This window comes from Condylura cristata, unplaced genomic scaffold (assembly GCF_000260355.1).
Source record: "Condylura cristata isolate star-nosed mole 26May11 unplaced genomic scaffold, ConCri1.0 scaffold00008, whole genome shotgun sequence".
In the NCBI taxonomy this organism is placed as follows: domain Eukaryota; kingdom Metazoa; phylum Chordata; class Mammalia; order Eulipotyphla; family Talpidae; genus Condylura; species Condylura cristata.
The window spans coordinates 58,773,801-58,788,362 of NW_004567109.1; the positions used below are offsets into that span (position 1 = coordinate 58,773,801).

The following is a 14,562-nucleotide window of genomic DNA, read 5'->3' on the forward strand; positions in this document are numbered from 1 at the left end:
AAAAAAAAAAAAAGATGATGAAAACTATTTGTAAAGGAAATCAAAATCCTTTACAGGCCTTTCCTTTATATTAATAAAGGCAATATTTGAAGACAATTTTTGTAACTGAAAAAAGTAATGGAGTGAAATGATATCTATCCCGAACACATATGTAATAAAGAATTTAGAGACGGGACCCACTCTGGAGGATGAACGGGTTAAAGTACAGGACTAAGAGTTAGCTGCAGCCACTGCATGAGTTCAATCTCAGCCAGGGAGGTGACCCACATGGTGTAGCAGACTTCTCCTGTGTCATCCGCTGCTCCCCTCAGCAGTGTACTTAATCTGCCTGTTCTGCTCCCCACTGTCTCTGGCAAATCCTCTCACTGTCCCTGGACTTGTGGCTTACACCCCAGTTCTGTATGCATAGATAAATCTCTTTTTAAAAAGAATTGAGACTAGTCATGCAAGTAAACTAAAAAGTCATATCAAAGTGAAATTCTAATATAAGTTTTCAAATGCAGAAGGGATCGTTTCTATACCTGTGTAGAAAGAGATGATCTACATACAGTGGGTACTCAATAAATGTCATTAATACAAACCCATGTCAACAAATTAATAGAGATTTAGAAAATTATGATGGATAGCATATTAAATAACCTTTTAAAAAAATATTTATTTATGCATACAGAACTGGGGTACAGGCCAGCGGTGCAGGGGTGGTGAGAGGATTCACCAGAGACAGAATGGGGAACAGAACAGGCAGATCAACGAAGTACACTGCTGAGGGGAGTAGCGGGCAGGTCAGGAGAGGTCTGCTGTGCTATGTGGGTCACCTCCAGGGTGGGGATGGAACTCATGCTGAAGTGGCTTTAGCTTCTTAGTGCTGTGCTTTAATCCACTGTGCCACCCAGGAGGATCCCTTAAATATCTTTTATTTGAAAGACATAAAGTAGATGATTAACAGTGAAAAGCAAAGTTGCTCTAAAAATGTAGAGAAAAAAAGATAATGAAAAAGAAACTGAAAATATAGTAAGAAAGGCCCTTCCCTTTATGGCTGATAATGAATAGTTGAAAACAATGCAAGAGAATATAGGTGGATATATATGTGTGAACAAAAACAATGCAGAAAAATATTAACTTCAAAAACTTACAGATACAGTAGTCAAAAGAACAAAGACTAAATACAAAACTAACATGTTAATTCTCAGTGTACAAGTTTTTGTATTTCTAATAAAGGAGACCAAATAAGAGGATGACCATGGGTCTAGAACATGCTTGCCTCTGGAAACATTCAAAATGTACACTGTCCTCGGGGTCACATTTTAAAGCAAAGGAGGGAGGTTTCTAGTAATACTCAATGCCATAATCATTGAATACTGCCCTTAAGAACAATTCTAAGTTTAGGTTTGCTCATTATGCTAAAAACAGGTTTGATAAGAAAGTGTAATGACTAAAAGAGCAACCACCCATCTTATAGTCTCTGAGATCTAAACTGAAAGTGCCCCTGCAGTGCTGAAGAGTATGTGAAACAGTGATTCTAAAAGATACGGGGGAGGGAGGAAGCTGAAGAACTAGACTATATGGAAACTAGAAAACAGAGGTTATCAAGTGTTCTCTTTCTTGAGATTAAAAAATTAAAAACAAACTAAAACCTTTCTTCAGCTGAAAGATACACAAAGAAGCAAGGAAGAACACTACTTCTTGGTACATTAAGAAAAAAAGAAAACTTCCCACTGTGATTCCTACTATACAAAATGAGTCATTGGTGTTCCCCATGTCCTACAGGGCTAGACCTACCATGTGGTAATGTTATGTTTGCACCATCAATGATTGCTTGTGCCAGTTCGTGATCATTGTTCTCGAAAGCATGTGCCGCAGCCTTTAATGCATCCCATATCTCTTTTCGGCCTTCAAATGCTGGTGCAGTATCCCAAAACTCATCCCTCTTGCTGCGCAGCTGTCCATCTGTCATAGGATAATCGCTTTTCCATTTTGGTTTCTCCTTTTTCAAAGGCTGGTTACGACCTAAAGCAACTGAGAGAAAGAAAAAGTTGTATCAAAACCAATATTTATAAAAGATGTATTAAAAGCACCTGTTCATTCCTTTTTTGATTCTTTCATTAAAAGCATAGCAAGACGCAGGGCCCTCCCTGGCGGTGCAGCGGTTTAGAGCACAGCACTAAGAAGCTAAAGCCACTTTTGCATTAATTCGATCCCTGCCTGCCCCGGAGGTGACCACATGGCGTGGCAGACCTCTCCTGACCCGCCCGCTGCTCCCCTCAGCAATGTACTTCGATGATCTGCCTGTTCTGCTCCCCACTCTGTCTCTGGTGAGTCTTCTCATAGCCCCTGCACCTCTGGCCTATACCCCAGTTCTGTATGCATAAATAAATCTTTAAAAATAAATAAATAAATAAAAAGCATATAGCAAGATGTTCCTATTAGCTAATTCTTACACTCTGAAATTCCCCTATCCTCTTAAAACTTTAAGAGCAAATGGCCTCTCAATGGCAAATAAATAGCTTTTTCCTACTGGGTACACCATTACTAAAGCATGATTTAAAAAATTACCTAGAAATGTAAGCATATCATCAAACTGTAATAGTTAGAGTCAAAAGATATCAAATAGTAGCAGTAGCTTGAATCTTAGGACCTTTGGAAATATGAAGACAGAAAGAACTACGAAATCCCAAAGAGGCAAAAGATGGCCCTGTGGTGCCCAAAGACAACCAGGTCCACAAGGAAACCTGCTCGCCTCCTCTAGCACGTTCCCTAGGCCTGTAGTCAAGGAATCATAAATATCTTTCTGAAACTCATAACTCTAATTTAGAAAGGCCTGCAGTCAAGGAAATGTGAATACCTTTCTGAAACTCATGCAGCAGCTAATATAGAAATAGGGGAGGGAAAGGGAAGAATCAGTCATCTCTCTCCGGAAGAACTATTCAGTAGGATTCAAAGAGGTGATTCTTGACTCTGGATCAAGCAAGATGCTCCAACAAGGAGAACTAGAATGCCACACTTTTAAATTCAATCTGAAAGAAGGAAAGGTTAGAGAACCACTCCTTTTTTGCCCCTAGTAGCTGCCTCACTGTTCAGAGAATGCTACAAAGTAGCAGAGCCAGAACAAGTGTGATACAGTTTCTTTGCACCCAGATACTTAGCTGGCCTTGATCAAATATTCATACACAGAGCACATCCGCCATATACAGTGTCATAGAGAAGAAAGAGTTTGATAGATGGAAGAAGAGATAAAAAGAAAACTGAAGCTCGATGTAATGTTGGCTAAAAGTGGGTGGGAAATAAATGACAGTGCAAGTGGGAAGGAGAGGGTGTACGTCAAAATTTAATGTTCTATATTTAATTGCACAAAGAATAATAATTTAAAAGAAATTATTCTCAAAGTGGTTCTAAAGAATCCATAAAATTAACCACTACTTTACTGGCCCAAGGCCAAATGAAATTTGGACTATTCATAACAGAAATAAAATGGCCCAGCCCGTGGGCAATCTCTACATAACCAGAACTATATTCTTATGTAAGAACAACTAATGCCACAAAGTATATCTGGTTCAAGAGTGGATTAAACCAAGTCTTCACTCATTCTGGCCACTCCATCTTAAAGCAGCACACAGCAGGTCTTCCTCTCTTCATTAGAGTAGCATAGCACACTAGTTGCTTGTTTCTCAAAACACTGATTATCTTGACTCATGGTACTTTCTGGCACTCAGTCCTTGGAAATTCAAACCAGTTGGATTCTAATAGAGTATGCACAGCAGAGCAGAAAACTGTCAACTTCGCAGAAGAGCTGGAACTAGAATCCAAATTTCCTCATTTAATCAACAAGTATATTCTGAGTGCCAACTAAAGCTAACACTACAGATGTGCTTATCAAGTTTAAACCTAATATGAGAAACAATCTACACTAGTGACTTTCCCTGAATCTTCCAAATGATACCGATAAATGCAGATAGAACATTTCTCTAGAGAGTAGCAGAATATGTCAGATACACACAATCCACCCCCTACCAACTCCACCAACAAGGTTAAAAGAAAGGTGAGTTTTATTTTCTGCTACATTAACCTTTAAATGAGTCAGAAATAAGTTTGGGTCCACACAGTATAGTTTACTGAGCAGGGAGTAGAAGACACAGAGTAGAAGGCAGGAATATAATTATTTGAATAGTCATGGATTCATATTCAAATAAGAAACCTATTTAATTCTGGTCTGTTTCCAGAGTATTATCTAGACCCCTATATATTAAATGTACCAGGGAAGTAAGTAGGTGTAATTTTGCAAATCAAAGGCAAAAGCAACAAACCTTCACAATCTAAGTATTTAAAGCTAGGCAATTGAAAGTCGTCCTCCAACAAAGGAGCCTAATAGGAAAACAGTATAATAAAAATAGAAAATATGTTGTATAAAGAAAAAATACCTTCCTTAAAAATGTCTGGAAGTCCTCTTTTGCCTCCCCCAACCCGTAGAAAGTGTAAGAATAAAGCTCCATGAAAAGATAAGATACATAATGCTGCTTACAGATAATCCAAAAACATTTCAAACGTATACGCTGTTGTCAGGGGTTCCAAAGTAATGACTTTGTGAAAAGCAAGCAAGGCAAAACGCTTTTGACATGAAGTAAGTTTACTTCTGTTTCCACTTAGATCACTATTTTTTCTTGTATCATTAACATGTATAATATAAAATGTCTGCTATAATAATCATTTTTAGAAGATTTATTTATTTATTTATACATACAAGAACTGGCCAGAGGTGCGAGGGGTAAGAGAATTCACCAGACACAGCAGGGAGCAGAATAGGCAGACTGACAAAGTACACTGCTGAGAAGACCAGTCAGGAGAGGTCTGCCATGCAATGTGGGTCACTGCCCTGACCAGGGATCAAAACTCATGCTGCAGTAGCTGCAAATCGCTTCATAGTGCTGTGCTTTAACCCAGGGAAGATCCCGATAAATAATCATAATTTTAAAAAACACTGCAACATAAAATACCCTTTTACTGAAATTACTGAGCAGTGTCAAACTTCCACTAAAAAATATGAGATTAAAAGCTTTATATTAAGTTAAATGTGGCTTACTGGTAAACAACTTGGGGAAAATTATCATTAGCAAAAGTATACTCTCAAAAAACATGAAAATATGTAGAACTGTCTAAAAACACAATGACTGGTATGTAATTAAACTACAAATAAGTGTTAAGTAAAAATTTTACAAAAATTTATCAACACTAGTTGTCTTTTTATCTTTTCATAATTTTTCAATAGAACCTGACACTGTGAGAACTTAGCACAAAGTACCTTCCTTAATTTGTAAAAGAAAATTTTTATGAAGGTCAGGCACTTTATTTTTTCACAGAGAAACTGGGTTACAGGACAGAAGGTGTGGGGGGTGACAAGATATACCAGAGAGTGAGTGGTGAGGAGCAGAAAAGGTGGATTTAATGAGGGGAGCAGCAGGAGAGACAGGAGAGGTGTGCTGTACCATGTGGGTCCCCTCCCCAGTTGGGGATGGAACTCTAATGGAGGGGAGAGCCCTCAATCCCCAGGTCACCATGGATTCATGCACTATATATGGATTTAACAGAGTACATGTGCTAAAAATCTGTCCACCAATTCTTGTACTTTGATTTTAGGTTACTTCACAAACCTGTATTTCTGAAAATACCTGAATACAAAAACCAATCTGGTAGTTAATTTAGTTACATTTGCACCAATTATGAAGAAATTACCAATTTGATTACATTTTATGCTCTGAAACTTTCAGATTTATCTGTTTCAGATACTTACTGATGCATAATACCACAAGAAAAATGCTTACTAGCATTCATGTTACCTGGATCTAAGTGGCGCTCCAGCAATGAATTCAAAGACAGCAAACATCTCCTGTTTTCCAAATTTCTGTCTCTAACTCTTTAAATTGCAGGCATTCAACCATAATTAGCTTTATCCTATAGTTTACACATGTAAGAAAAGATTTTCTTACACATGTAAGAAAAGATTAATAAAGAAGTCTAAATTTAAAAATATTTCAGAAAACACACCTTTACCATTACATTTACCATTTTCAAAACTTTGCAAACACCTTCTTCTCAGAAGCCTCTTAATTAATTCATCTACTATATCTTTCTCTATAAACTTTCAACACTTCTTCCCACTCTGTGGAAAAGATCAGACATGCAGAAAAACCAAGAACGATTGTTCTCAGAGCTAAACATCATCATCATCTTAAATATTTTTACTTCACAACTGAATGCATTTTGCAGAAAAGTCATGTTGACATTTGATTAAAAAAAAAAGACTTTTAAAACTGAATGCTTGTTTATAGCTGTTTTCCTGCTTTGAGTTCCTCTCTGAAAACTGATTATTTGGAACTCTTCAAATGATGAAAAGGAAGGCCACAATGCAAAGGTAAATATTAAGAAATGACTCAAGTAATAATAGCTTGAATAGATTGGAAACTGGAAACATCATTTCCACCACAACAGAGGCAAACAGTGCATAAGGAGATCACCATCAAAAGACAAAGTGTTGCAAAGAATTCTGGAGATTTTAAGGCAGCAAGAAACAGGATAATGCTGTAATATTCAATTGATTAGTATTTTAAAATCATGAAAAATAAAGGAAAAATTTTCTATATTCCAGAGTTAAGAACAGATCCTACAAAAGCCTTTGATGACAGATTATGCTAAAAGGATACTCATGAAATATTTTATTCTCATGTAAATACACATATATACATATTCCTTTTACCAAAAGTGACTATCACTTTCAATAAAAATAGGGATACGAGTATTAAAATTTAGCCTGAAATAAGAGCATCGGGCTGCCAACAGTCTGTATGTATCACACCCATTCCTTCTCTAATTTCTTGAGAAGAGAAAAGACCTTAGTTTATATGAATGAACCTAATTATTTGACACAAAGAAATTAAGAACCAATGAAGATCAGTTTCAAAGTTCAGAACTCTTTCTATTATACCAACTCCATGTCTTACTGGCACCTAGATATGTGGTATCTTTTACAAACCAAATCAATTAATGAAATTCACTCAAAACCATGTTTTGTTACGAATAAATAATAAGTCTGATCCAACAAAGGAAAAACTTGGACAAGTAGAGTGATTTCCAAAATATATAAGTAAAATGAAAGCAATATACAGAACTATACATACATAAGAAATAAGAATCTCTATATGGTTACTAAAAAGCCAAAACACAACACTGAAAAAAATGAACCAAAAGTAAAAGAAATGGTTTTGGAGTAGGACAGAAGTAGGAGCAAGATTTTTTTATTTAAGCTTTTATTATCAATTTGACTTTTGAAAAACTGAATGTTTTATATATTCAAAACAAAGTCAAAGCAAAAAAGCAATTCTGAATACTGGACACAGATTAACAGCTTATAAAATATTAATATGTACAAAGAAAATCACTATTCCAAGTTAACTGCGAACATGATTCTCTGAGTGTATTGATCTTTAGTGGGGTAAATTCTAAGAAACAAAACTATAAAGACAGCTTAAACTTCACTCATGTTAAAGCACTAATAAGAATTCATGTAGAATACCAGTAACTTTAACTTCAGAATATTTGATGTTTACTACAGGATAAAGCAAGTAAGGAACTACAATAACAGGAATTAAGATTTTTAATGAAAGGAAAATTTTTCAAATGCATATAATTTTGAATTGGAAATATCAATAGGAAACATTTAATAATGAAATGTGATAGTTCTGCGCCCTTCCTGGTGGTTCAACAGGTTAAAGTGCAGCATTATGACGCTATCGCAGCCACTGCAGCACCAGGAGGTGCTGGCCACCTCCCTGGCCAAGGAGGTGACACATGTGGCACCACAGACCTCTCCTGTCCTGCCCAGTACTTCCCTCAGCAGTGTATTTCATCAATCTGCCCCTTCTGCTCCCTTCTCTGTCTCTAGTGACTCTCCCCCAAATGTGACTGCTCTTCAAGGACATCAAAAGACAAAGACAAACCAGTAATAAAGAACATATCTAGCTCCCAGATCTTAGTTGTAAATACCATTCCTACTAAACAGCACTAAGATTACTTAGAGAAAGAGCTCTATGACTAGTATTTGGAAGATTAAAAGCAGGCCTGTGACATCTCACTATACTAAGAGAGCTACAAAAAGTGCTCAATACTAGCAAGACTCAAAGGCACAAAGGAAAATCTCTGAGACATCTATTTCAAAGCATCACGAATAAATGGAATTTATTTTAATATAGTGAATAAATAAAAAATCATGAAACTCTACGACTAGAAGAGGGAGTGAAAGAAGAAAAGGTCTTCCTTACTGTAGAATACTAGTAATAAAGGAAGGGAAGAGCAACATATCTGAAAGAATCCCTCTTTTAGAAGCCTGTAACTGACTCAGGTAAGAATCATTAATAGATATTCTAAAGCCTCGAGGGTAATAAAATACATAAGTTAAGAGAGGATTACCCCATAAATACAAACTGCCAAAGACAAATAATATTTAGGTATCTGACATTTATTACCTTAACCAAATGACTAAATTTAATCTCTTGGTAGGATGCAACAATATGAAGAACACAAAATAAAGATGAAGTGTCCTTGGGCCTCCCTGGTAGAACAAGTCTCAACACTATAAAGCTATCAGCAGTCATCTCCAGCCAGGGAGCTAACCCATATGGTGAACAATATCTGTATTGACCCCTGCTCCCCTCAGCTGTGCATTTCAGTCAATCTATTTTGTTCCCCACTCTGTCTCTGGTGAATCCTCTCTGCCCCTCCCATACTTCCCCATCTCTGGCCTATACCACAGGTCTTGTATGCATAAATAAATAAAACTAACTAAATAAAGATGAAGTACTCTTATCCAGATTTTTGCACTCCTGAATCTAAATAAATTTCTAAACCAAAATTCTTACATAGGAAATAAAAAGGATTTTTAAAAAGTTTAAATTATCCTCAGACATTTCCAAATATTCCCTGGAGGGCAAAACATTCCCAGTTGAGAACCACTTGGCCTACATCAAATAAGACAAATTATGAACTTTGTTTGCAATCTATTAAAAAATAATAAAAATAACCAGTATCAGCACTAAAACAGGTGATATCACTATAGGTCCAGAAACAGTAAGAGATACTCCTTCAGGAAGAGGAATAACTAGCTCTGTCTATACTAAAGATATTGATTTCATTTCAGAAAACTTCTCAGCAAAGAAAACCCCAGGCCCTGATGATATTAGTATTGAGATCTATCAATAAATAAAAAAGAAATGATAATCACTCACAATCATTTAAAACAGAGACAGGAATGACCCAATTCAATTTATGAGGCCACAACTGCACTGATAAAACAAGACAAATATATTAAAACTGTGGAAAATATTCTTCATAAGTGCAGTTGCAAAGCTGAAACAAAACTTGTCAGCCAAATAAAAGGATTACGTATTTGCACCAAAGGAAATATAAAAATCCATTCGGTTTAAAGAAAATGATAACAGATGAAAATCTACATAAAGGAATCTACACAAAGAAATGGAAAGCATCAGAAATTGTTAACTACATGAAAAATAGAATAGATGTTTATTATCCAAACCTCCTTAAACAATAATTCATCACTCTGGAGCTGGAAGGGATCATGCTTAGTGAAATAAGCCAGAAAGAAAAGGAAAAATACTGGATGGTTTTCACTCATAGCAGGAGTATAAAGGACCAGGCGAGAAAATAATGATAACGACCAACTATATACCAGAGCTATTTTACAGGGGTGGAGTGGGATAAAAAATGGTGGAGGGAGGGAAGTGCACTGGGCTAGACTATGGTGATGGCAAGCCCATGGGGATCACAACTGAGATGGAAAAAGGCACAAAATGATGTAAAAATATTATTTTTAAAAATAATTCATCACTTAGTTATCATCAGATCACTTGGATAGCATCAGAAAAACTAGAGTTAAGAACTTTCAAAAATCTCTAAAAATGCAGCAAAAACTGTCAAATTTCTCTAGTACTCTGCAAATTAACCCAAGATTTTAAACAATTTTTAACAATCTGGGGAGCACCTATTCTTTCATATTTGAGGAAAACAGCTGTGTTCAGGTAAAACTGTCAGTGCTGTGGTGTTTTAACATGCCAGATCCATCCTCCTCTCCTAGCACCGAGGTAGCCTTGAAAACCAACAGCAATCACAATGAAAGTCAATCAAGCCCAATAGTTTTAGACAGGGTCAGCAGGATTGGAGCTCTTTAAAAACATCATTTTCAGGGGCCTTCCTATGGCACAGGGGTTAAAATCTCAGTGCTTATGAAGCTACCACCAGCACCTACTGTGTGAGTTTGTTCCCTGACCAGGGAGCTAATTAACCCACATGCTGCAGACTTCTCCTGTCTCACTGTTGCTCCCCTCAGCAATGTATTTCAGTAGATCCTCCTGTTCTGCCTCTCTCAAGATCCTCCTGTTCTGCCTCTCTCTCTTGTCCCTAGTAAATCTTCTCACCCCACCCACCGCCTAGCACCTCTGTGCAAAAATATATAAAGTAAATCTTTTTTAAAAAAACCTTTACTTTCAGAGATTTATATTATTTAATCTATATAGAAGTTCTCTGGAAAATCATAATTATAAAAGTTATCCAGCACAATTAGCAGCAATTGTTTAATACTACCTGTAAAAGGTACTGAAACATTGGGGCAAAAAAGCAGCTCATCAAAGCTGGGGAATGAGATGTCCAGAAAAACTGCCATTTCTGGAAATCTAAAAGACTATATACATGCATAAGACTACACAACCAGGGCTGTGTACAGGTTCAGAAAAGACCATAAAAGGCCCTAAACTCTTACTTGCAACTGATAATGAAGTCACCTGCAAGTGGGAAGTGAGGACTATGTCAGAGCATCGCTATATATAGTAAACTGCCTCAGTTTCGAAGGTGTGTCCCAACACGAACACAGAGCCACTCCACACAGGAAACTGACTGCATCTGGGCTTTTGAGGAAACCTGTCCAATAATAGCTGACAACTAAGTAGAGATTTCAGGGTCATAGACAATAAAGAGTACAGTTTAAAAAACTAATTCAGGCCCTCCCTGGTGGTGCAGCGGGTTAAAGCACAGCATTAAGAAGCTAAAGCCACTGCAGCATGAGTTCGATTCCCACCTGCCCCAGAGGTGACCACATGGCGCAGCAGACCTCTCTTGGCCCACCCGCTGCTCCCATCAGCAGTGTACTTTGTCAATCTGCCTGTTCTGCTCCCCACTCTGTCTGGTGAATCCTCTTACCGCCCTGTACCTCTGGCCTATACCCCAGTTCTGTATATATAAATAAATAAATCTTTAAAAAAAAAAACTAATTCAGAAAATTCACTAACAAACATAGAGCAACAATAACAAACACTGAGGGAAGATGGCTTTCCAGTATTTCATATATTATCTTTAAATGTCCAGAAGTGTACCCCACAGAAAAAAGTAGATACTATTACTGAAGTCTAGACACTGAACTTACTAGACAAAGGAATTTAAATCAGCTCTTTTAAATATGTTCAAAGATCTAAAGAAAATCATTTGCAAAGAACTAAAAAAATGATAATTAAGCCTCAATAGGCAGACATTACTTTTTAAATTATGGAGTTGTGGGCCTTCCTGGTTGTGGAGGGGTTAAAGTCAGCTCTAAAAAGCTATCAGCAGCCACTGCCGCATCAGTCTGACCCTTGGCCAGGGAGCTGACCCACATGGTGCAGTAGAACTCTCCTGTCTTACCCATTGCCCCCATCAGCCGTGTGTTTTCAGTAAATCTGCCTGTCCTGCTTCCCACTCTATCTCCAGTAAATCCTCACACCTCCTGTACCTCTGGCCTACACCATACTGCATAAAAATAATTCTTTAAAAATAAATTTATGGAGTTGAAAATTACAGTAGCAAGTGAAAAATTCACCAGAAAGGCAAAGATGCAGATTTGAGTGGGCAGGAAAAAAAAAAAGACAGTAAGTGAACTTGAAGACAGGTCAAGTAAGATGATCCAGTTGCAGTACATTAAAGAAAAAAGGGAAAAGAACAGACTCTCCACAGGTCTTGATACAAATATACACATAGTGGGTGTGGGCATCTTAGAAGGGAGAGAAGGATGGAGAGACTACCGAAAGAAATAATGGTAAAAAAAAAAAAAAGGTTCAAATCTGATGGAAAAATGCCAATCTAGGTATACAAGTAGCTCCACAAACTCGGATATCCCCACCTAATCACATTTAATTAAAATGTCAAAAGCAAAAACTAGAGAAATAGTGAAAGAAAAAGCAGCAACTCATCACATACAAGTAAGCCTCAAAAGCATTAACAGCCAATTCTCTCATTAGAAACCATGCAGGCCAACTCATAGTGAACATAATGAACAACATCAAACAAAAATTCTATATCCAATAAAAATCTGTGTATTTTGAAAATTAATGAGAAAATAAATCAGTTCAGATTTGAAAAAGAGATTTGTTGCTAATAGACCAACTCAACAGTAGAGTCCTTCAGGATGAAATAAAAAGGAAATGGACAGTAACTTAAATGTACACAAGGAAATAAAGAACATCAATAAAGGTAAATTTACACGTACACATTGGCATATGTAAATTTATACAGTCCAATGTAAAAGACAGCATATATTTTTTTATATGTAATCTTGTTTCCTCATATTTGCTTTAATTAAAGGACAATAATTTGGAGCAATATTTATAAAACAGTGTTGGTGGGTAGACAATATATAGAGACATAATTTGTATGTCCATAACAGAACCAGAAAAGGGCAGGGAGCAGAGCAGGAATTATATAAGTTTTTATATACTATTAAAACATGGTTGTTTCAATGAGAATTACATTATTATAAATTAAGGTGTTGATTATGATCCCCACAGCAACCACTAAGAAAATGACTCAAAAATAGATAGCAAAAGAATCAAAGTACACTAGAAAATATTTAACATAAAAGGGTGGGCTATGTGGTAAAATAGGAATGGCAGATTAATAGGCATAAAATCTAACACTAGCTACATGAAAAATAAATAGTAAGCATCCTAATGAAATGTTGAAATATGCAGAATGGACAAAAAAGTCATAATACAACTATGTTTTCCACAACAGACACATTTTATTTTTTTAAGATTTTTTTTATTTATGCATACAAGAACTGGGGCACAGGCCAGAGGTGCAAGGAGTGAGAAGATTCACCAGAGGCAGAGATGGGCAGCAGAACAGGCAGATGTACTGACATACACTGCTGAGGGGAACAGTGCGCAAGAGGAGAGGTCTGCTGTGCCATATGGGTCATCTCCCTGGCCGGGGATCAAACTCATGCTTCTGTGGCTGAGGATAGCTTCACAGTGCTGTGCTTTAACCTCTTGCACCACGAAAGAGGCCCCCAGACACATTTTAAATTGAAAAATACAAGTTGAAAACAAAAAAGGATGGAAAAATACACACCAACACAAGTAGTAACAGAGACTGACTACAAGTATAAGCATAAGCATAAGAAATAGGGAAACAAAAGGGACCTCATCTGACATAAATTTTATTGGAGACAAAGAATACTGTAATAGGTCAATTCATGAGGAACACATAACAATTATAAAAATATATTCTTCTAACAAAGAATATATAGAGGGAATGTTGACAAAATTGAAGGAAAAAAACAGTTCTATGATAATAGTTGAAAATTTTAACACTCCACTTTAAATAATGGGCAAAACACCTAGTCAGAATATCAATAAAGAAACAGAATTTGAACAATATAAGCCATATAAACCTTAACAGACATTTACAGAATACCCCACCTAACAAGAGCAAACTATCCCTTTTTAAGTATGCATGGAAATTCTCCAGGACAGACTAATTTAAGTTAGGCTACAAGACATATCTCAATAAACTTAAGGCTGAACTCTCATAATGTATCTTCTCTTCATATAGAAGAATGAAGAGAGAAATTAATAACAATGAAAATTAGAAAATTTACAAGTATTAAACAACATACTTTTATACAGTCAATAGACCAAATAAAAAACTGCAAAGAAAAATGGTAACACCAGGCCCAATGGTGCAATGGGTTAAGGCACTATAGCCACTGTAGCACGAATTCGATCCCCAGCCAGGGAAGTGATCCACAAGGCATGGCAGATCTCCCCTGACCCACCGCTGCTCCCTTCAGCAGTGTGTTTCAGTCAAACCACCTGCTCTGCTGTCAAAAACAGAATCAGAATAGAGTCAATGAAATACAATGTTAGATCTTTAAAAAGAACAATATTGACAAGTTTTTAGCTAAACTGGCTACAGAATAGGTAAGATTTAAAATATACAAAAGACACAAAAATCAACTTGAAGTGGATTAAAGACCTAGACATAGAACGGAAACTATAAATACCTGGGCCAAACACTACACAACATACACTTCAGCGACATCTTTAAAGATAGAACAACCAATGCCACAACAGTGAAGGCAAGGATAAATAGATGGGACTACATCAAATTAAAAAGCTTCTGTACAGCAAAAGAGACATTACAAAAAACAGCCTACTAACTGGGAAAAAATTTTCTCACACAAAACTAGTGATAAAG

General features: G+C 36.5%; 1 protein-coding gene across 1 annotated transcript in view; it reads right to left on the bottom strand.

Moving 5' to 3' along the window:
• UBTD2 (ubiquitin domain containing 2) overlaps positions 1-14,562 on the bottom strand; it is a 61,493-nt gene that overhangs the window by 17,300 nt on the left and 29,631 nt on the right. The window contains exon 2 of the mRNA XM_004679220.1: positions 1,780-2,016. Within this exon, the coding sequence (XP_004679277.1) occupies positions 1,780-2,016 (237 nt within the window). The remainder of the gene's footprint in view (positions 1-1,779; positions 2,017-14,562) is intronic.